This window comes from Phyllostomus discolor, chromosome 3 (genome assembly GCF_004126475.2).
Source record: "Phyllostomus discolor isolate MPI-MPIP mPhyDis1 chromosome 3, mPhyDis1.pri.v3, whole genome shotgun sequence".
Classification (NCBI taxonomy): Eukaryota; Metazoa; Chordata; class Mammalia; order Chiroptera; family Phyllostomidae; genus Phyllostomus; species Phyllostomus discolor.
This window is the reverse complement of record NC_040905.2, coordinates 188,814,962-188,838,042: the sequence shown is the minus strand read 5'-3', so window position 1 is coordinate 188,838,042 and position 23,081 is coordinate 188,814,962. Positions and strand designations below refer to the sequence as shown.

The 23,081-nt window shown below is 41.7% G+C and overlaps 1 protein-coding gene across 2 annotated transcripts in view; it reads right to left on the bottom strand.

Annotated features, from left to right (window-relative positions):
• The window catches only part of PLPPR1 (phospholipid phosphatase related 1), a 235,927-nt gene that overhangs the window by 12,872 nt on the left and 199,974 nt on the right, over positions 1 to 23,081 (bottom strand). For both annotated transcript variants that reach the window (XM_036021978.1, XM_028526465.2), the window contains exons 4-5: positions 15,386 to 15,518; positions 545 to 795 (exon numbers count right to left, since the gene is read on the bottom strand). In XM_036021978.1, coding sequence (XP_035877871.1) covers positions 545 to 795; positions 15,386 to 15,518 — 384 coding nt within the window. The remainder of the gene's footprint in view (positions 1 to 544; positions 796 to 15,385; positions 15,519 to 23,081) is intronic.

The window sequence follows — 23,081 nt, the reverse complement described above, 5'->3', positions numbered from 1 at the left end:
ATCACCCATCTCTGCTGGCAAAGTGATGGAGAAGTGTCGGGAGGAGCCCAGGCAAGCTGCGGTCCTCACCCCGGGTGTGTGCACTGCAGGGGCAGCCATTCATCCAGGGCCCACACCTGCAAATTTGGGGGCAGGTGTGAGGAACGTGTACTGTTCTGGAACCAACCAACACATCATCAAAGTGTGCTGTTGTGGGCAGGGAGAGAATCCCAGACGCGGAGCCAGAAGCCTGGCTCCCACCTCTCACTATGGGTCCTTAGTTATTCTTGGGGCCTCAGTTTCTGCATCAGCAAAATGCAAAGACTTGACTAGGTGATTATCAACATTCTTCCCAGAACTAATATCCTCTGGCAGGTCAGGATATTACATTGAGATGTTGGGGGTTGGGGAGCAACAGCATATTGCATAGGAGAAGCATGTTGCAACGAGATTTAAAAAATCACTACAAGTGACAGTGATGAAAGAATGGGGGCGAAGAGGGCAGGAAGACACACATCCCAGCTACAGCCCGACTCAGGAGAGAGGGCAAGACTCACACACTCACCGTGGCGTATAAGGCGGAGTAAACGCTCAGGGCAGCGTGTTTGGAGGGAAAGGATCTCCGAGCCTTTTCGATCACTTCCAGGTCCCCGGTACAGATGTTCCCGTTGTTGACGAACTGGTGGTGGGCTCTGCAGTCTGTACTGGTGTAGTTTGGCTTGCACACCGTCAAGAAGTACGGCGTTAGGTGCCCAGTGACTACTTGTCCGGCGTTTACAAAAATGTCAGTAGCAAAAAGCCCAAATGCAAATACCCCTAGAAGGAGATTCAAAATAATTAGAAATGGCAACACACACTGCCCATCGGTTTTGTCCCTGAGAGGAAACAGCAGGTGAGTCCAGGACAACCTATCGAAAAGGTCCTCTCCAGAGTCAGATTGTCTCCTCACCTGCATCTTTCAAGGGAGTGGCACCTGCTTCTCAAATGACTCCTTCATCCAAATTCATGCTGACATTGAGCTGTTAAGCACTGTATTGTTTCATATAAGTAAATTAGAAGCAGCCTGTTCTCAACATAGAAAGAACTTTCTAATTTCAGAGTCACAAAGACCTGGGCTCCAGTCCCACCTTTGGTGACCCATTGATAGAATATGTTATCAGCTATCTCAGAACCTTGGTACCCCTCAGTCACAAAATGATTGTGGGGAGCGATGCTTCTGCAATCAGCTGGAAAGATGAACTAAGGTAGCTGCAAAATATGGGTGATGGTGCCCAGCTCTATGTAGCTCCTCAGCATCAGTCCTCTTCTTATAGAAAATAGCTTCTCCCTGGAGCTGTTTGGAAATGCAAATTCTCCCAGCAGGAGTTATCTATCACACTCAGGCAGGTGAGATTGAATGAGGTTAAGGAGATGTCATTCAAAGAGAGAAAAAGGATCATTCCAAAATCCTTGATTGAATTAGATGTTTCATTTGGTGTTGGAAAGAGAAAATGAGAAGAAACAAAGAATGTTAAAATGAATGTTGTTGGCTGTATGAGTTTGCCACTGTTGCTGTAACAAATTACCATAAACCGAGTGACTTAGCACAATGAATGTATCCTCTTGCCCTGGCTGCTGTGGCTCAGTGGATTGAACGCTGGCTTGCAAACCAGAGGGTCACCAATTCGATTCCCAGTTAGGGCCCAGGCTTGGGTTACAGGTCAGGTCCCCGGGAGGGAGCTCATGAGAGGCAACCACACATTGATGTTTCTTTCTCTCTCTTCCTCCCTTCCCCTCTGTCTAGAAAGAAATAAAATCTAAAACAGAAAACCCCACAGATTTATCCTCTTACAGTTATGAAGGTCAGAAATAGAAAATAGGTTTCACTGGACTAATATCAAAGTGTAGGCAGGACTGTATTCCTTCTGGCACCTCGAGGGTAGAATTTGTTCTTTGCCTTTTGCAGCTCCTAGAAGATGCCTCGTTCCTTTCTTGTGACCCCCTTTCAGTAATTGTATCATTATGACCCTGGGTTCCATTGTCACATCCCCTTCTCTGACTCTCTCTTGCTCCCCTCTTTATAAGGACCCCTTGATTATATTGGGTCCACCTGGGATAATTCAGGACAATATCTTCATCTCAGGAGCCTTCATTTAACCACACCTGTAAATTCCCCCTTGTCATGTACGATACCATATCCCCGGTTCCCAGGGACCATACGTGAACATTTTGGGAGAGGAGGGTATTATTCTTCCTAGCACACTGACTCTGCTGTTTGGCTGAGAATCCCGTGAGTTCTTGGATTCTACCTGGTCTCTGGTCAATTTCACAAAATTCCCCCCACTAAGCTTGAACTTGGACAGGCAGATTTCCTTACAGGAAGCTTCACAGTGAATTCTTTCAGAGCCTCGACAGTCCATCTACAGATTATCTGTTAAGTATATCAAATGTATCAAGAGAGGCTATGCAGGGGCCAACGTACGTAACAAGCCTTTTGAAGGGATAAAGCTGACTTTTCAAATGCAGCTCAATTACGGGAGAAGTTGGCAAGTACGAGAGGCAGCGTTACCCTTCTAAATGTCAGGGGCCTGCTATAGTTTCAATTAAATTTCTACCCATTTTTGATTCCCATATTCAATGTCCTGGATCTGCAAACTGTGCTGACATCAGCACTCAAAAGTTCATCCATTACAGCAGAAGTGGAGACGAGTTTCGCTGAAAACTTCATCCGGTTTCCACTTTAATCTGTATCGATTGCTACAATTTTCTTTTCTGTGGCCTTGCCAGGATGTGCTTCATCGCAATGAGAACTGGCTTTTTCAATAACTTCAGCCAGCTTACTCTCGCGGGCTCAGCCCTCTGAGAGGAGGCATTCATTGATCATTTGTGACAATTTTCACCCCCACATTCTGGGAGTCTGAATGGTTAGATTTTTTTTTTTTTTTTTACATCTTCAAGCAAGATTCTCAAAGAGCAGGTCTCCGGCTTTTCTGAGGGGGCAATACGCCTGTCTAGACATTCCTTTCCAGGAAACTAGGGTAATTTATGATTTGAAAAGGGAAAAGTGACAGCACTTTTCTCTGGCATTTTATTTGTCAGATGTGCTTCCAATTAGGGCAGGTTTGGTCTTCCTTAGAGGATTCCTAGGCTCCTTGGCTCGGTGTCATCTCGGTGGTCACAGTGATTCTGTGACAGGCGGTTCTCTTGCCTGTCGTGTGATAACATTGCTGAACGGTCGCTTCCCTCTCTTCTTCTCTTCCTTCTCTGGGGTATGTCTACTTCTGATGGCCTAACGAGCATCTGCTTTCCAAACATTTCACTCCGGTGCATTTGATGTGGCTTCAGAAGGGCGCTGCGGCAGCCTGGGGAGTCCGGCCTATCCGGCACGGGCCAGGCCGACAAAGGGCCGTGGAACCTGCCGCGCTGGTGATTCACACACAATGTCAGATCACACAGGGCTTTTGTGAGAAGCTCCAGCCATGCCTGTGACTTAAGGCCAAGCTCCTGTGTGTATTTTATAAGCCTCAGAAGCTAAAAATAGCTACCTTTGTCCTCAGAGTCAGGTGGAACACCTCTGATGGTCTCCCAGATTGCAAGGTTTGATTCGAAGGGGATGTTTTAAAAATGTCTAAGTACCCTAAAATTGTGTCCAAAATCCTTTAAGTGAGATGCTGTTTTGCAAATTTTTAACAGATGCTCTTTTCATTCCTGTAACCCTTCCTCCTAGGGGGTCCTACTTCTGTTATGGCTCAGCTCCCAAAGCTGTTCCCTGCTTCAAGGGAGCTGCTTATGTTTCTGAATGGATTTCCAGCAGACACAAAAGTCTAAAAGTAGAGTGCTTTGGGTTTGCCAGAGCTATGTGCTCCAAACACTTATGTTTCTTTGTTTGTTTGGAATTCCGAAAAGGCTTGGCCGGGATGACCGAGAGTCATGGTCTGGAGGACAGAGTTTTGCTCAAGGAATATCCAAGCTCTCCTTAAAGACAGAAACCATGGGAGAAAACCTAGGGAGAGAATTCCTTTCTGTTCTACTGCCTCACCCCGATTCAGAGATCTGGGATTTAGAATGCTGAGAGACAGGGTTGCTGTCACTCCACTGGATGAGGCCTGCTCTTTGAATTTCCCTAACCTGTCTCCGCTCCTCCCTCATTCTTCCAAGTGTACTTAGAGACACACTCCTGTACAACAACCAGGCAGGAAGACGTTGGGCACAGGCATTGACTGGCACCTTGCTTCTGAGAGGAACAGCCCCCTGTGCTCTGGGGAGCAGTGCATGCTGGGCACCATAGCTGTGTGCACACTTTGCGTGTGGGGAGACAGGGAGATGACAGTTCACTGCAGCTGAGGAGCTCCAGTGGGAAATCCGGGGGTTGGATTTGGTGCCGTGCACACTGATCAGTCTCAGACTTAAGCCCTGAAGAGTGGGGCAAGAGCAAGTCACACTTTTATCTGTGGATGAGCACTGAATGGGTGTTGGTTTGCCCCGCTGAAAAGTGGACAGGGATAGTTGCCAGAGGCAGGGAGGTGGGGGTAGGCAAGATGGGTGAAAGGGGTCGAAAGGCACAAAGTTCCAGTTATAAAACAAATAATTCATGGGGTTATAATATATAGCATGGGTGACTATAACTGATAAGACTAAACTGTATATTTGAAACTTTCTAACAGTAGACCTTAAAAGTTCTCATCACAAGAAAATAAAGTTCTGTAGCTATGGCGACAGATATTACCTAGACTTATTGTAGTGATTGTTATGTAATATATACAAATACTGAATCATTATGTTGTACAACTGAAACTAATATAACGGTATATGTGAATTATACCTCAATTGAAAAATAATGAATTGGGAGAATAATCTCATATTACATGGGGTCTTAGGAAATACACTCCTATTTTAGACTAGTATGGTGCCATGATACCTTTTTTGTACCCCTTGTCTCAGTAGGAATTTTATATTTGTATGATCATTCAGTACTGTCCATCTCTCATTTCAGAACAGCAGTATATACAAGTTCTCTAAGGGCCGAGTGTATTCCAAGCACCTATCATCAAACCTGGCACATAGTAATAGTAAACGTTTAATAGATATTTGTGGAATCAGTGGGTAAAGTGCTGAGGAAACTTCAGGCAAGATTAGTAAGAGAAGAGGATAAAGGAGCAAAAAAAATTGTTCACATTTTTAAAGCATATTGGTATCTCACATCCCTGATTCTAATGAACATAGGGCTGACACCAGACCATGTCACATGTAAGTTGTAGGGGGTATGTCTCTTTTTATAAACTTCACAAAACTCAGCATAGTGCACCTAGGAAAAAAGAATATTTGAAAACTGGGACTTTACGTGTATCACGAGTCAAGAAACTTAGAAATCATATGTTTGAAATAAAAGCATTCTACATTTCCAAGGCAACAGAATAAAAGAGGAACCTTGAACTGGAGTATTAAGATCCACGTTACACATAGAAAAAACTCCTTAGGGGAGACTTTGTGAAGCACAAGGAATCTGGAATTCATGACAAACCTGGGTACAGTTTTACTTAGACATGTACATCTTTGAGAGAAATGTCCCTGTTTCTGATTCTCAGAAGTTGCGATAATTGTCCATTTAAAAATTATCACATGGGCACATGCAAGCATAGCTCCCCCATATTTTCATGTGGAGAAAGTAACACATAGCACTTTAAAAAAGAAAAGGATAGTGAAGGCGACATAAAAACAGCTTATCTGGGTTATGTTGGCAACAGCAGTTTCTGAAAATGGGAGGGAATTCTACTCCTTCCTCAACCCCCGTTCTTACCCTCTCATCAGACATCCCTAAAAGAGGAGTACTCTTTTGTCTGCAGCAAGATCATGCAATGAAAGAGAGCATTCAAGAACACGGTGTGATGTTGAGAATGTTTGAACCCTTTTCTTCTTGTTTGCAAAATCCAACCAGCCATGTAAATCTTCTGTGGTAGCCTCTGTACTATGATGCTCAGGAAACAAGGGAACCTCCCCTCAAATCAGTTCCTGGCTTTCGTTTTAGTAAGAAAATTGATGAATACCGTATATAAGTACAAGCAAGCGGAGTGGGTTTCCCAGTGTTATTTTTGACAGCGGAAGGGGATCATATCAGGAATTCTTATGTTCCGTTCCTTCAAAGAACATTCTGATTCAATCACCGGCTCTTATTTCTAGATCAAATCTTTCATCAAATCATCACTGTAAATGAAATACAAGATATAAAAACACCTGTAGTTTGTTTTTGCTTTTGCTTTTGCCGCACCAAGATCCGCAAGGGAGAAATTTCAATGGAGAAAGCCATTCAGCTGTTGTAAATGTGTCCCTTCAGGAACACATTACGGTGTGCGCACTGTAAAAGTGATGACCATTCCTTCAGGAAACAACTGTTCTTTTCAGAAAAGAAAGAATAGTGAAATTGTTTCTCCTTAATGTGCCATATTCACTGGAAGTTTCCTTATGAAGACTATTAGTCTGCAGTTATCATGTTCATCTTGTTTCCTTGCAAGGACATACTGAGCTGGTGAGATGTTTCATTAAGACTGCTGTGGATACTAGAAAATAATAGTAATAATAATAATAAAAAAGATAAAAATAATGGATGCTAATACACTATGCTTAGTATGTACTAGATGTTGTTCTAAATGCTTTGAAATATTCCTTCTTTTAATCTTCACCACAATCGTATGACGTAGAAACTATTATCATCTGCACATTTCACAGATGAACAAATTGAGACATAGAGAGGCCAAATAACTTGACCAAGTTCACACAGCTACTAAGTAGAAGAGCTGCGATTAGAAACTAATTAGCATGGCTCTAAGTCCATACTCTTAATCATTACCTGCTAAGCTTATACTTCCATGTACTTAAAAAAATATGGGCACACACCAGGCCGCGAAAAAAGCGCTTTAGCTTGGTAGCACACACACGGGCGCTGAGAACAGGCAAGGACTTAGGGCACGCCCCCAATGAAGTATCCTGCCATGTCACAGCAGATGAGGAGTCCCTCAAATTTTTAGCCAGCAATTTTCCAAAAAGAATATGACAGAATACCTATGATATGTCCTCATTGAATGAGGCACGTTTCTCATCACTCTGGCAATGAATCAACTTTGTCCAAATAGTTTAATACAAGCACAAATGATGCAAATTGATTTACAGATATCAAATATGATGCTTCAGAAAGAAGCTTCTGACAGAATTAGATGTATCGATTCTTTGGCAGTTAAGTTCAGGAGTTTGCAGAACAGGATTCTTTGGTCTCTTTGCCCTCTAGATTTCACAAAAACACCGAAGATTGACAGCAGCCTCGTTGTCATGATGGAATGGTTTTAATCCTCATATAGATTTTATTTAAATGAATTAATCGGAACCTCAGTTACTTTGTATCACAGGGTTATTATGCAAATCAAAGAGCTAGTTGTAAAAACATTTTATAAATTGTGAGCCCTGTATCGATATTAGTTATTACTTTTATAACTGAAGGGAATAGATATCCTCAGTATTTTAAATAAGTTAATTATAAAATTAGCTTTGAAACAGTGGAAGACACAAGAATCCTGTAATTCTAACAACTTCAAACAACATATTCAACTTTTTTGGGGGGTTCTTTTTTTTTAACTGATTTAACCTTTCTTTTTTATTTTATTTTATTTTTATTTATTTATTTTTAGAGAGGGAAGGGAGAGCGAGAGAGAGAGAGAAACATCAATGTGCGGTTGCTGGGGGTTATGGCCTGCAACCCAGGAACGTACCCTGGCTGGGAATCGAACCTGGAACACTTTAGTTCCCAGCCCGCGCTCAATCCACTGAGCTACGCCAGCCAGGAACATATTCAACGTTTAAAGCACCTTTTAGAATAGGAGGAGCTGGTGTGTGTGTGTGTTTTTTTTTAACCCTGTATTTGTCATAACTACTCATCAGAGTAGGTAAAGATGAAGGATAACTACTTAATAAAAATGGTGGATAATCCACCAAACCCCCTAATGTATTTACAATTGAAATGTAAAATATACTTCTACTTTCTCCACGCATAACATCACATGATTTCCTGATAACATGGTTTCATCTCAGCAGCTGTGCTTCCTCCCTTCTCACTTTGAAGGACGGCAACCTTCATCTCTCGAATGTCCGACTCCGTTCTCACACCTGCCAGCCTTTGAATATCTGCTTCTTGTTTCCTCTAGGCCTGCAGTTTTCAACCAGTGTGCTGCAGAATATTTTAAGACATACAATAACTGACTATTTAGTCAGGGGCACTGACCTCCTTTCCCTTAGATGGTCAAATAAAAAAATGGCAACAGCCAACACAACAATAGCTGTCTGGTGTGAATGAATCAAAATTATACCTATTTTGTCAGATCACAAAAGATATATATTTTTGGTGTGGTGCCGAATTTTATTAATCAGTTTACGTGTGCCATGAGATGAAAATGTTTGAAAGTCACTGCTCTAGGCAGTGTGGGTCTAAGTGCTGATGGATAGAGAAGAAAAAAAAAACCCTAAAACTTTACCAGAAACACTAATAATTTTACAATAAAATGCATGGAAGATGTGGCTGCAGACATGTCTAGGAAGTATACCCTAGCTACAAACTAAATGGGGAGATTCCTTACCTATCAAGGAATCTAAAAAAAAGGCATGTCAAAGCTTGAAGGGCTTCCAAATAACAGTCCTCAAGGGCAATAACTTGCCCCTTTGGGTTCTTGTTTATAAAGAGTATAAACAAGTTGCTAAAGCTGGTGATCTGAATCCACTCTGTCTTCACCACCACACCAGCATCAAACCCTGATGAGCAACTGCCAGCCCTGTTGGTGACTAACAGATACTGGCCTGGTGCTGTTTGCCTTCTGCTTGATGCACTCACTTCTGCTCACTTTAGCATGTTCTAATGTAATACTTTAAATGGTTTCTGAAACACACACTACTTTTTTTTAATTACAGAAAACTTTGAAATGACCCTTTATCCATTGTTGGCAGTCCTTTTCCAATGTTCAGATAGCATTTTTGCACCTTGCTGTGCCTAATTTTGTTGCGTGTGTAGTAGCTTGCAAAAAAACATTCATTTTTTAAAAAAGTCTTTAAAATATACATGTTTTCTTAAACCTTGAAAGCTCAGATCTCAATTGAGGGTAATCCTGCCCCCAGGGGACACTGTGCAATGTTTGGGGACACTTTTCAGTGTCATTAGTGGGGAAGGAGAGTGCTAGTGGCATCTGGCATGCAGAGGCCAAGGGTGCTACTAAAAATCCTACAAAACACAGGACAGTCCCCCACCCCTATGCAGAAAAGAATTGCCTGGGCCAAAATGTCCATAGCGCTGATGTTGAGACACTCGGCTTGATAGTAAATAAGTTCACTGAAGTGCCATGAATTTGCATTGGCTAATCTGCAAAGTGCTAGAGAAAGCAGCAATCTGCTCAGGTCTTTTAAGTCCAGCCTCTAAACACTGGTGTTTGGGAGGGCCCTTGGAAAAGGATCACTGGAGTCTCCTAAAACTAAGTAACTTTCCTCTTGATAACTAGAATAACCTATGGAGTTCTGGGCCAGGGTCTTGTTTGGGTTTGTAACGTTCTGGTTCACCAAGGATGACATTCAAAGGGGAGATCTGCTCTCTGCACTGAGCAGAGCAATAAAAAGCAGCCTCATCACAACTTCCTAAGCCCTGAGCCAGAGGCGGATCCCTGGCTATGCCTTTTAGGTCAACCAAGGCTTCCAGCTTCAGCACCCCTCCTCTCCCTGCGTCCTTGATCTCCACCCAAAGGGCCAGCCCTGACTTGGCTCCATTTGAATCCAGCCGTGGCTTGGCTCCGTTTTTCCCCCTTCAGATCCATCTTGGGTTCTCCTCCTGATTTATACCTGAGCATCAACTCTGGTTCCTGTTGCTGAGTTCTAGAACTATCTCCACTTGTTTATAGGCCCATGCTCTGCCTTGCTCTTGATATTTTTCTTTCAAGGTCTAGCCTCTTTTCTCAAAACTGAAGTTGGGTGCATGCACACTTCAAGTTATTTTGAGACTACCCACCAGGCTCAACTTCCTCAGTCAGCGCTTGCAGCTGACCTAGTTCACCGGGCACCTGGTTGGCTGGATGGTCCCTCTCCTGCTGGGAAGTCACTGCTAACCTTAGACAATTCTTGTTGTAGAACAGGTTCTCCTTTTCCATTTAAAATTGCACGTCTGCCTCCACAGACCCCTTTTCTACATTATTATATTGCCCCATAGCACTTGTCCAACAAACACTATAATTTACTTATTTAAAGTCTGGTTCCTCCCACGAGAATATAAACTCCATGAGGGCAAATCTCTATTTGGTTCACTAATATGTTCTTAATGCCTTAATCACTGCCTAGTGTATAGCACATGCCTGACAAATTTTTCGTGGCAGGTTGAATGACTATGATCATTCCCCCTGTTTATAATTTAAGCATAAAAAGTAAATGGAAGTAGAAATGGACTGATTGAATCAAGTAAAGTAGTTACATAAAGCACATTTAAATGACTTTCAAAATTGAGAAGGGTTTTCCAGCTCTTGAAAAGGCTAACATTAGGCTTGTCTCAGAGTATCAATTCTTACAACCATAGAACATGGTGACCTTTGAAACGGCATTTAAAATATTCACGCTTCATTTAGGTCACACTTAATTTATGGCAATTAATTAGTGTTACATGAATTAACTGTTTACCATGGCACATTGTATTTGGTCCATTGCTATAGACTCCTTAGACCTGACTTAAATGGCATAAGACTTGCTTGGAATTTAATTAAATTTTTATTAGAAGTAACAATGGAGCAACTATGTGATTCCAAATGAAAAGCCCATAATAAATAGCTTTTGGATGACAGGCTATTTTAGGTGCTGACAGTCTAGTCTTGGCATATTTGGATCCATTTTTTTCTTTAACTCAAAAAATGTAGTTATTCTGGAAGAGACAGTTAATTTACTTTGCCTTCTATATGGCAAAGAAACCAAAAACCCTCACTGAATTCTAATTTTTTATTACTTTTCAATATTAAATTTTAAAAGTTACTATTTAGTAATTGACATTTACAAGAATATGTTTACTCAAGTTTATTTGTGAATCAAAAGAATTTCAGTGAGCTTATCTTCATGAAGTTTTGGGAAAATGTGACTTCCTTATTTTGCTTTGCTGCTGAAAAAGGAATACAGGTATTTATCTCTCCTGAGAACTTCCATCTCTGTATTGTCGTTCATTTCCATGCAGTGCCAAAGGAAATGGTATAAGAAGGGAAGACAGGAGAGGGAAGAAATGAGGAAAGGGAGAAATCCAAATACAAGTTGCTAATTTGATTACATTTGTTTTTTATAAAATGTCAAATTTGTTAGTTCAGCCAACTCCTTTCCTCCCTTCCCACATCGTGTATATAAAAAGTTAAGAAATTATACAATAGTTTAGAACTGGGTAGAGGAGTTGAGCTATGAGAGTTTACACCTAAAGCCTGGGAGGTAGGACATCCTTCTTATGATAACCTGGGGGGCGGGGAGGGAATATTGTTGGATGTGTGAATCAGAGGAATTCAATCCTCCCTGTCAAGGTCAACACAATGGCATTCATCTACAGGAGGAGATGGTTTAATGTGAATATATTCCCCTTGGCTTTGATATTCTTGCCATTTTCTCATTTAAAATTTAATCTGGATCTGTGGAATGGAGCGCGGGGCTCTCTGTTGAAGTCTATGCCACACAGACTAGAGAAGACAGGGGATTAAGGGGCTAAGGTGCCACTTTCAGCTCTGCTTTGTACATTAAAGATTACATTTACACAATGGAATACTATGTAGCAGAAAGAAAGAAGGAATTTCTACCTTTTTTGAGAGCATGGGTGGAACTGGAGACTATTATGCTAAATGAAATAAGCCAGTCAGTGAAAGACAAATAGCATGTGATCTTACGTACAAGAGGAGTCTAATGAACAAAATAAGCTAACAAGCAAAATAGAACCAGAGATATGGAAACATGGAACAGACTGACAGCTGCCAGAGGGGAGGGGTGAGGAGGGGGAGTGGTGGAAAGAAGGGGAAGGGACTAGTCAAAGAACATGTATGAATGACCCATAGACATGGGCAATGGTGTGGGAACTGACTGTGGGAACAGGGTGTAGGCTGGGCATTTCTGGAAGCAATCTGAGGAAAATCTATGATTGAACAGAGTATATTTTTGCCTTCCCCCCAAAAAGGAGAAACCTATTAAAAACCTACTAAATGCCAGGCATTTTGCAATATGCTGTTGAGAAATGGGATAGTGGGGGCCCACAGTCCTTGCTTTCCAAGGGATCACAAATTAATAGGAGTAATGAACTTACATATAATGGATTTATAGCAATACATCACTTATAGGACTTAAGTGCCTATAAAAGATGTAGGTATAAGGTTCAGCAGGGGCCTGGAAGACAAGGAAGCTAGCTTTCTGGACTACCGAAGAGGTAATGTATACTCTGCATTCTGAAGGATGAATAGAACTTGTCAGTTTTGATAGTGAGAGGGTGGCAATGGCTTATTCTGGGCAGAAGGAGCAGCACATAAACAGTAACCCAGGCAAGGCATCAACTGTTACAAACACTAGGAATGCATTGAAAGGTTTTAAGCAGGGAGATGACTTGGTCATATTTTTTCTCCAGAAAAATCTGCAAAACGATCAATGAATAGCATTTTTGCAGGGCTGGGGTAAATGCAGCCAAGTTACAAAACAAGATGTGAAGGGATCACTTAAAGGGGCAAGAAATTTTAACAGCCTAAACCTATGGCTGTTAAATTTTAGCATGCGTGAGGATCACCTGGATGACTTGTCATAAAACAGACTATTAGGCCCATCCCCAGTTTCTCTGATTCAGTAGTTATGGCATGAAGCTTAAGGATTTACACTTCAAACAGGTTCCCAGATGGTTTAGGGTGACTTCCAGGTTTTTTGTTTTAGCAACTGGGCAGATCCTAGGTGTCATAAAACAAAAGAAGGAAAGTACGAAGCAAGTGCTTCTTTATCCAGCAACCTCCCCACACCCCCATTCCCCTTTCAATGCTGTTTCCCTTAATTCTCCAAGGTTTACCTGTTCCCACTGGCTGTCTCCCTCCTCTGGCATCCCTTCCCTATTACCAGCATCTCAGGCTGCTGAACTCAAAGTGGTTTTGTTTGCATGTCCCTGGCTTATGCTCCCAGGATCCAGGTATCTGTTAGTTTATGACAGACCAAAATGGATCAATGTGTCATTGATTATTAAAGTGACAATTTGATTCTCCTCCATGGTGAAGAAATTTCTACTTTAATAGTGGTCTTCCTTAAACCAGGCCTCAGCCCAATGCGGTGACTCAGGTGGGAATTTCAGGTACCACCACAGGCAATCTGCAGGACTCACTACTGGATGGTGGGGGCCTACTGACGTCCCTTAGTGAACAAAGACTCGCCTTGCCAATGCAGAGAGGCAGGCCTCATATATATGACAGATGCCAATTAATTTCCATTTTTTGGACTATGCCCCAGCTGAGGTGGGTCACAAATAGGTATGACTTATCTTCACTAAGGAAAAGTAACTGTGACTTTAAAAGATACTTGCATTTAATTGTGACCCAATAAACCTCTGCTTTAAATAGCTTGCTTTAATTACATGTGCAGAAAGCCGATCAGACAGTAGGCACAAAATCTTCCCCCCTAAAACAAATTAAATACGTGTGGATGCATAGTCTCTCTATCTCTTCTTGGGAAAAGCTACTGTGTCTTATTTTGTATCAGACTCTGTATCTGTACAGTTAGGACTGTAACCTACTATATAGGGTAGTAGGTGGAATAAATAATACAGTATATGTAAAGTGTCTAGTCTATTGTCCTGTATAATAAATATTCTTTCCTCTTTTCTCCGGATGATTTGTTATTTAGCCACTGTCCTGGGAAGTGACCAGACTCTGAAAATCTTTGAAAGGTACCACCATTGTTTGGGTGAGTAAATCAGACAGCAGTGACATCATTCTGATCAGGGTGCGCCCAGATGAGCTGACTACCAGCTGCCACAGGTCATTGTGCAAATCACACCTGTAAACGCTGAAGGCTACGTTAATGTGAAGGGTTGCTGCTTTCAAATTAGATTTTCTTAAGCTTCCTACTCTACTATCTCCCTCATCTCCACTCTAATCACAGTAGTTATTGCATACTTGATTTTGATGTGACCATTTGCTCATGACTTAAAGAAATCCAATCCTTCTTTACAGTAGGAAAAAGAAAGATTAAGGATAAACAATAGAGTTAAGAGCATGCTGTATTTTGGCCTTCGCTTTCTCGGTTGTCAGTTCTATATGTCCTACATGGTACCATGGCTGGTTCTCCTACCAGCCATGTTAACATTTTGGGGAGTTTTATCCTGACTTCCATTAAGATGTCATTAGAACCTGTAATGATTATTTATTGAGTATCTACCATGTAAGAACTCTGCAAGATCTTAGAGAGCATCATGCTAAGTGAAATAAGCCAGGTGGTGAAAGACAAATACCATATGATCTTGCCTATAAGTGGAACCTAATCAACAAAACAAACAAGCAAGCAAAATACGACCAAAGACATTGAAATAAAGAACAAACTGATAGTAACCAGAGGGGAGGTGGGAGGGGATAACAGGGGGAAATGGAGGAAGGGATGTCATGGAACATGTATAAAGGACACATGGACAAAGCCAAAGGAGGACAGGATCAAGGGTGGGAGGTGGGGATGGCTGTGGGGGGAGAGTGGTGAGGGGGGGAATGGAGACAACTGTACTTGAACAACAATTTTAAAAAAAGGGAGAGAGAGAGAAGAAAGAACTCTGCAAGATCTACATTCTACCTATATCCAGGCACACATTCATTCCCACACTGTAATCATCACTCACATCACCCCAGGAGTTTCTATAGGAGTTCTAGAAGGAAGGATGTAGAACATGCCTTAATTTTTCCTTGTCATGAACCATAATTAAACTATTTGTTTTCCAACTTTGGTTGGAAAACAGGTTATTTTCAAGAACCTGAAGGATTAGATTTCCCATACTTCATTAGGTTCTCTGCATAACAAAATTACTTGTTGGAAAAGCTTTGTCAGGAACTATGATTATTTCTAAATTCATTTTATGGATGTCCCCTTTTGCCCCCTACCCTTGCCTGATTCACCAAAACAGTATATGGCAATCTCCAGTCAATATTGAATTCTATGTCCAGAGGGAATCTCAGATAAATATTGTGTATGAAACAAAAAAGTTGAAATCATTCATAAGACAATTTGATAAGCACTGCTTCAAGGATCAAACACTGGACTTGGCATTATGATCAGGCTCAGTGTCTGCACTTGGAAAAATCCTCCAAGCACCCTTGTTCAAGTGGGTTCATCTTTTATAAGTTCAGCAGGGTTTACCCAGACGCGGGGGCTCAGTTTGGCATGCTCCTGTACTCACCTATGAATCGTACGATCCTCCGGAGCAAGGGGTTCAGGTAACAGCACTCTCCGGTTAGAATCGTTTTCTCCTGGGCAATCAGGGATTCTCTAGTTGACTTTATGAAATACATGGATACCTCACCAATAAAAATCTGCAGAAGAAACGTTTGAGAAAGGTCAAATTGGAGAGCTGTCTGATAAAAAAGACCAGTAGCTTCAAAAACAAAAACGCAAAAAACTTCTGAGGCTCCACGATCCTTTTAAAAGATACCATGTGGGAGAGATGACACATTAAAGAGTAGTTTGCATGGAGCTTGTCAAAAGAATTAGAGAAAGCAATGGTTAACAATTTCAGATAGATTTCAGGCTATCATATTAAACGCTAAGGTCACATAAAAACACCGCTTAAAATAAAAAATTGTAATAGAATTCATGATAAGGTTTACTCAGCCTGGGAGTGAATTTTTTTTTAACTCGATATGGGAGTTGCAGTGCTGAGAAATGACTGAGAAAGCTGTGCCCGACAAGGTGTGACACGCACACATCACACAATGTCATTACTTCACTATATGGCAATGCTACCTTTATTTACATAGTAAATCCTTATTTCAACATGTTTGCCTGTGCTACCTTTCTCCTCCTCTGAACTGGTTGGCTGTCCCTTCTTTATGATTGGCACCTCTCTCTCGTTATCTTGAACTAATGCATGTGTAATTACCATTTAAATCATCATGCCTTCGTGCAGGTTGAAAGCTCCCAGATGACAGAGACTACATCTTATATTTCTTCATTATGCTTACAGCACACGGCACGGTGCATTCCCATTTAAAATAAGGAACTAGCATGAGGCCAATTGTCACCAGCTCTGCTACTGCCACAACTGAAGATTGAGAACCATCAACAAAGAATAAAAACTTAATGGTGATCATCATCTATTGAAAACTGGGTGTCAGACACTTTATCAGAGCATTTTTCCTGTTCATGAGACCCCCAGTATAGGTGCTATTGCTTTTGCTTCACTAGTGAAGAAGGAAAGGTCAGCAAGGTAAAGTAACTGACCCCACAAAGCACACAGCTGGCCCATGTGGCACTGGGATGGGTACCCAGGACATCTGGGTGTCAAAGTGCACACTTCCCACCACATTCTATGCCAGTTTTATTTGTCTAATCCTTCGACATTTCCCCAGAAGAATATGAGGTTATACATGTTGTTTTTTGCTATGCATACCCTATGGTTTCAGATAAACTCAATCATTCAATGTTAAGACTTCCCATGCCTTACATTCCTCCCGTATGGACTATCTGTTTAGATGAATAAAGATGGCAATATCATGAATGGCATGCAGGTGATGGAAATTAAACTACGGACTTTTAAAACTGGAATCATTTATAGATGTCTTTCCTTTCCTTCCCTAAGTGAGGAAATCGAAGGTCTCAGGGACTTGGCCACACGCAGCCAGACTGTGTCTGAAGCGGCTCTCAGATGTGGCCTCTAAACTGACCCTGTCATTCTGACTCTACAGATGAGACACCTGAGCTATGGGGGGTTGAATAATTTGTCCAAGGTCATCAGAGCTAGTAAGTCACAAGCCCCAGCTCTGAACCCAGGAGAGCCTGGCTCTGGAATTCCTCCTCTTAATCACTATACTTCTACTGACTTAGCAAAAATATCCATTGAATTTGTGTCTAATAAATGAGAACATAGGAAACAAGACACATTAAATGCAATATGTTTTAAACACTGAAAAACTCCTATGATTCCTGAGTACAAGAAAGAACAGTGTAGCAGACAGAAATAGATTATAGGCAAGTCAGAATGAGGTGGGAAGTGGGGAGGGACAGGCAGAATTCAGTGTCCGACAGGCAAATAATGGGCCAGCATGGATCACCTGGGAAGGGGCTGAAATATTTTGTGCCTAACACGCCTTGGAATTGACAATGAGTTAATGAGCTCTGCCATGCGAAAATATTTAAATGGCTTCAAGAACTTAGCCCTCCCTCTTTGCTTGCAAGACCTATCTCTGCCAAAATAAGGTGCCAAGGGGCTTTGTCTGTCCCCACTGTTTGTGATGGAACTGCGTTCCTCTTCTTTATCTTAGTGAACAGACGGAAATAAATTCATGCACGCTTGGACACATAAAACAGTATTTCCTTGAGGGAACCTTCTCTTATTCCACAGGCTAGCTTAGGTAATCTTGTTGTACATGAATCTCTTACCTTGTGTTTCTCCTTTCTAGTTCTTATCGCAAATAATTACCTATTATTGTTATTCTTTGTTATGGGATGTCATGCCTCTCTTATTCTCTGTTGTAACCCAGGGGCCTAACCCAGTGGAAAGTACATAGTAGTTAATCAATGTCGAATGAATAAAGCATGTCAAATTAATGAAGGTCTTTTGAAATATAGGTTTAATTAGGTGGGTTATAAAAAAAGAAAAATGATTTTTATTATTTAGCCTTCCAGACTCACTGAAAATGTCACTATTCTTCCCAAAGCCTTTGCTGGGCCCCTCAGGAAAAGGGGGAGCCTGATTTGCCATTGCTCCCCCAACACATCATACGGATCTCCGTCCTGACATCTGTGCAATCAATTACAATTACTGTTGGCATGTCCCTCTTCATCCGACTATGATATCCTCATGGGAGGGACTTTTGCTCCCCCAGTATGGTGCCTAGAATAGCACTAGTAAATAGTGGTCTCAATCAATATTTGTTGAATGAATAAAAGATGGAATCTTTAGAGGATCTACTTATAGATAGAAGCCTCTGACCTCAATTTCTCTGAAGATGAACACTGAAGGAAATTCCCCACATAGACTGGACGGCATGCATTTATTGACGTACTACTTAAGAATAAATAAAAACCAAGGACTAACTGACAGAAAGTAAGCAATCTCCTTTAAATTAAATTCCCTCATACACTCCTTTTGCATTCACTGGTTTTGGAGAGGGAATTGTTCCAGCTGTGGGGGTTGGGGGAACAACACAAACAAACTAATAAATATCCGATGTAATGTCAGGAAATGATTAAAAAGTAAATCAGGGAAATGGGATGGAGGGTGATACACACAAGAAAAAATAAGAAAAGAAAGAAGCATTGCTTGCTGCGGCTGTTTCAGAAGCTGAAAACGTTCTTACTGTGTAGAAAAGAGCTGTGCAAATTCTAGGAGTTCTACATTCGCTGAAAGCTTCCTACTACTCACATAAGAGGGCAAAAAAGCAAGAAGAAGATGTGTGAGAAAAATCTATACACAGCCTACTCTTATTAAAAAATATATGTGTCCTGGCTGGTGTGGCTCATTGCGTTGAGTGTCAGCCTCTGAACCAAAAGGTCAGCAGTTTGATTCCCGGTCACTGCACATGCCTGGGTTACAGGCCAGGTCCCCAGTTGAGGGCATGCAAGAGGCAACAAGTGATCAATGTTTCTTTCCCTCTCTTTCTCCCTCCCTTCCCCTCTCTCTAAACAAACAAACCACCAAACAAACAAAAAAGACATACACACAAAAAAATGGAAACAAAATAACTTCAAGGCAGAGCAGACCAAATAGAAGTTTGGCAAATAAATCCATGAGTAAAACATCCCAGGTCTCTAATATCAAAGGTGATTAGCAGTACAAAAAAATGTTATTATTGGCCAACAATATTCAAATCACAAGTGAGGTATGAAACATAACAAAATATCAGGGCAAGGATATATATATATATACTAATCTATGTATCTAGTTAATTCGTAGAATATATTAAGTGATAACGAATGTTTACAAAAGGGAGGGAGGGAGGGAGGGAAGGAGGAAGGAAGGAAGGAAGGAAGGAAGGGAGGCAGGCATCTTATAACATATACCTTTGTAGGAAAATATTCCTGGTTTTTAGTTAAGACTGATGGACATAAAGGTTGCTGCTGAAACAGGCTAGCTCTCGGACCTCAGTGAGTGGGCTTCATGGATGTTCATTTTCCTGCATTTTACTGACCACACAGAGTGTGCTATTTCTCCTTCCACTGGGTCCTATAGTCTCATATAGGGCCTCATTCTGCTTGTAAGAAGGCAGAAAGAGGCTTCTGCTTGATAAGGGGATGGGGAAATTCGGTCTCTAGTCCACATTAAATGCCATTTTGCACATCATGTCACATTTATGACTCTGGTTTTGGCAATGCCTGGGTTCCCCCATCTGTGTCTTTGCCACACACACTCTGCCTCCATCTACCACTCTGTTCAGAGAGCAGCTGGGGCATGCGGAACTTGCCATGTGTTTGGCCCTGGCTGGCCTACCTATGATGGCCTTTCTGATCGTCCGCTAACAAACATCATATCACTCACAGCAAATGAGAATACCCTCGGGTCAGAAATCATCAAGGCCAAACTCGATCTGGCAATGAAGGAACTGCAAATGAATTCCATTAGTGCATTTCTCATCCTTCAGCTATGCTGGCTACAATCCCAAGTGGCAAAAGACGTTTAGATAATAGTAAATATACTTTAAGTAATAAGGATAACCAGTCTATCTTAATAAAATATGGAAACTCAAATGGCAAATAAATAAATGACCCTGAAATGTAATATATTAGTTTGGTGTGCTATCTTTTACACTTCACTTCTTCATGGTGTTTTATAAGAGATCTGGTAAGTGATAAATAAGTGATAGAAATGCAAAATATCTAGGGAACCGTTTTTAGACTTCAAAATATCAACAGTCTGCAGAAGAAAACAGGTACTATAAGATATATTACAATTTCACATTTTTAAGGGGGATTCACTGCATGTTGTATGTAGTTGTCATTAAAAAAGGCCCTAAAATTCCTGGGATATCTGTTCTACGATCACACATATGCTCATTGTAGCTCTGGTGATCAGCAATATCAAAGTCAGTGCTGTTTCTTGAATGTGGGCTGTGAAGTTGAAATCCCAGCTTTCTTCCTTCTTGATGGGTGACTTTGGCCAAGTAATTGAATCTTTTTGAGCCTCATTTTTCCCTTTTTCTTGATTTTGAACATGAGGGTAGTAGCTATTAATATTTTAGAAAATTGTTGAGATTACTAAAAAAATGTATGTCAGAGTATCTATAGGTGCTCAGAGAGTGTTTGTTGCCTTCTCTTCCTGGTCTATCTAGGCAAGTATGTCTGTTGGAATTGGTTTTAAAAATACAGCATTGCCCCTAGTCCTGGAGCAAGGGTGCATGTGTGACTCTAGCTCCGCACTGCCCCAACCAGGTATTTGGTCTTGAACCAGTCGCTTGACCTCTCGGCCTCAGTTTCTTCTCATCTGTCAATCTGTCCGTTTCTTTTTTTTAAGATATTATTTACTTATTTATTTTTAGGCAGAGGGGTAGGGAGGGAGAAAGAGAGGGAGAGAAACATCAGTGTACGATTGCTTCTCGCAAGCCCCCTTCTAGGGACCTGGCCTGCAACCCAGGCACGTGCCCAGACTGGGAATTGAACCGGCAACCCTTTGGTTCACAGGCTGGCACTTAATCCACTGAGCCACACCAGCCAGAGCTTAATCTGTCAGTTTGTGTATCGGACTAGAAGACCTCTAAGATATTTTTCAGCTCCAACATCTTTGCTTTTGTGATAGGAGCTGACAAGAGAGGTGCATTAGGGGAAACTGAAATCACATCATGGGGCTTCCGTCTCAGTGTCATCAGTTAAACTCTCCAGGCCTACGGTGGTTTCTTGCAATGCCTCTCTTCCTTTAGAGCCAAGTGGACACAGCCTACTCCGGAGTTATCACATCTCCTGATACCTCTGTCACTCAGGTTCCTAAAGGACAGCAGAGGTCTGGCAGCCCCCTCTCTAGGTTCTGCTTGGAGGGAGAGGAGAGGGTTTGTTCTTTGCACATGTCCCAATATTAGGGTCTAAGTGGCTTCAGAGTTTTCAGTCCCGGGGATTTTTTGATGCTTCCAATAGTCTCCCTGAGGAGCTTCTATAAGCATGAGCTTTTCTAAGGAAGACAGACATGGTTTTGCTGTAGATTTTGTTTAAAAATGATGTAGGAGATTTTAAATGTATAGACTATGCTGCCAGGCATGCCTGCCAACGTCTTCACACTCTGCTGTGACCTTTCCTAATGAGTGTCATTGAACAGCCTGGTCTGCAGAGAGGGTTGGTCCTCTCACTTGCTGAGCTTTGGTGGATTCAAGAGCTCTTGACTGCTGCTTATTGCACCTAAGTGTAAATAAAAAAATTTAGCTTTAGGCATGTTGTATGCCTTTCAAAGCTCAAGGCCTTCAATAGAATCAAGGTCATTCGGAGGATGGATGGCATTTTGAAAACATTTGGCAACTGGGATAATAAGTATTTTGTTGATTGCAGCCTTCCTGCTGGTCTTAATCCTGGGGCTGCGTCTACGCATTCAGAAGGATCTTAAATTCACACTTGCTATAGAACACAGCACCAAGGTGATAGACTACATTCCCAAAGCATAGTGGTTTCGTATGCCTTTTTCTTTCCTGGACAGTGGATACAAGAGAATTGGGAATTTAAAATGAGTTATGACACACGGAACAGACTGACAACTGTTGGAAGGAGGAGGAGAGGGCGGAACTAGATGCAAGAAGGTGAAGGGAAGAGCCAGAGAACGTACATGCATGATCCACGGACACACCCGACAGGGTGGTGATGGCCAGAGGGAAGCGGGGTGGGGGCTGGGTCAAGATGGGCAAAGGGGGAAATTGGGAACATCTGTAATAGTGTCAACAATAAAAATTTAAAAAAAATTATAAGGCATAGGAATGTCAGTCTACAGCTTGGAGTGGACGACGACCTGATAAATAAAGGTTCATTAGGTTGCAATACTGGAAAACATTGTCTCAGCATATCTGATGGATTAACTGAAATTAGAGTTTTTGTTAGATCTCAAAAAAATGAGTTAGCTAAAATACTGCTCTCAATAACAAAGTGAAAGGTAGTGTAATCACCAAGGAAATTAGTCATCATGTCTTGTTAAGTAAACAATGATCTCGTGAAGAAATGAATTATCACAGATTATTAACACAGCCACCTAGTCACCAACCACTAGAAGGGGCATCTCAAAAGTGGGGAGCAACTCTCCCCATGGAACGACATCAGGGGAGGAACAATCTGTAAAGGAATGTGGAGCACTCATGTGCAGCATGGACCAAAAACAGAAAAACTGATTGTTTTCTAAATTTTTAAAAAGTCCATGTAAATCTTTCCCAAAAAAACAATTGTAAATTGTACGTTGCAACAAAGAAAATGTGCTTACAGTAAAAAAAAAAAAAAAGCAAACAAAAAGCACTAAGAAGTCCTGTGATCATGTATCACAGGAAGAAGGATGTGAATGACAAAGTCTTGAAAGGGGTTTCAACAGCCGACATTGCTCAGAGCCTGGCAGAGGCAGATTACGAGGCAGTCCGGGTTCTACAATGTGCCCTTGCTTCAGCAGCTGTGGGCCGCCTCAGCCAGCACACAGGCTGGCATTTACTGAGAGCCCACTCTGTGATCCACAGGTGCTCGGGGCTTTTATGTTCAGTGTAAGGGCTTACCGCCCAGAAATCCCCTAAGTAAAAATTCACAACTTCCTCCAAATTGTGCCTTTCTATCAAATTGTGTTTGTCTCTTCCTTTCCTGGGAAACTCTAGATGAGTCTGGTGTATGCAACTGTGCACACGTGCATGCAAACTGGCAGCTGTTCCAGTTCTCCTGGGCCCAGGGTGTCAAACGTTCTGCTGCTTCGATGCTAAATACTCCACTGTCAGTTT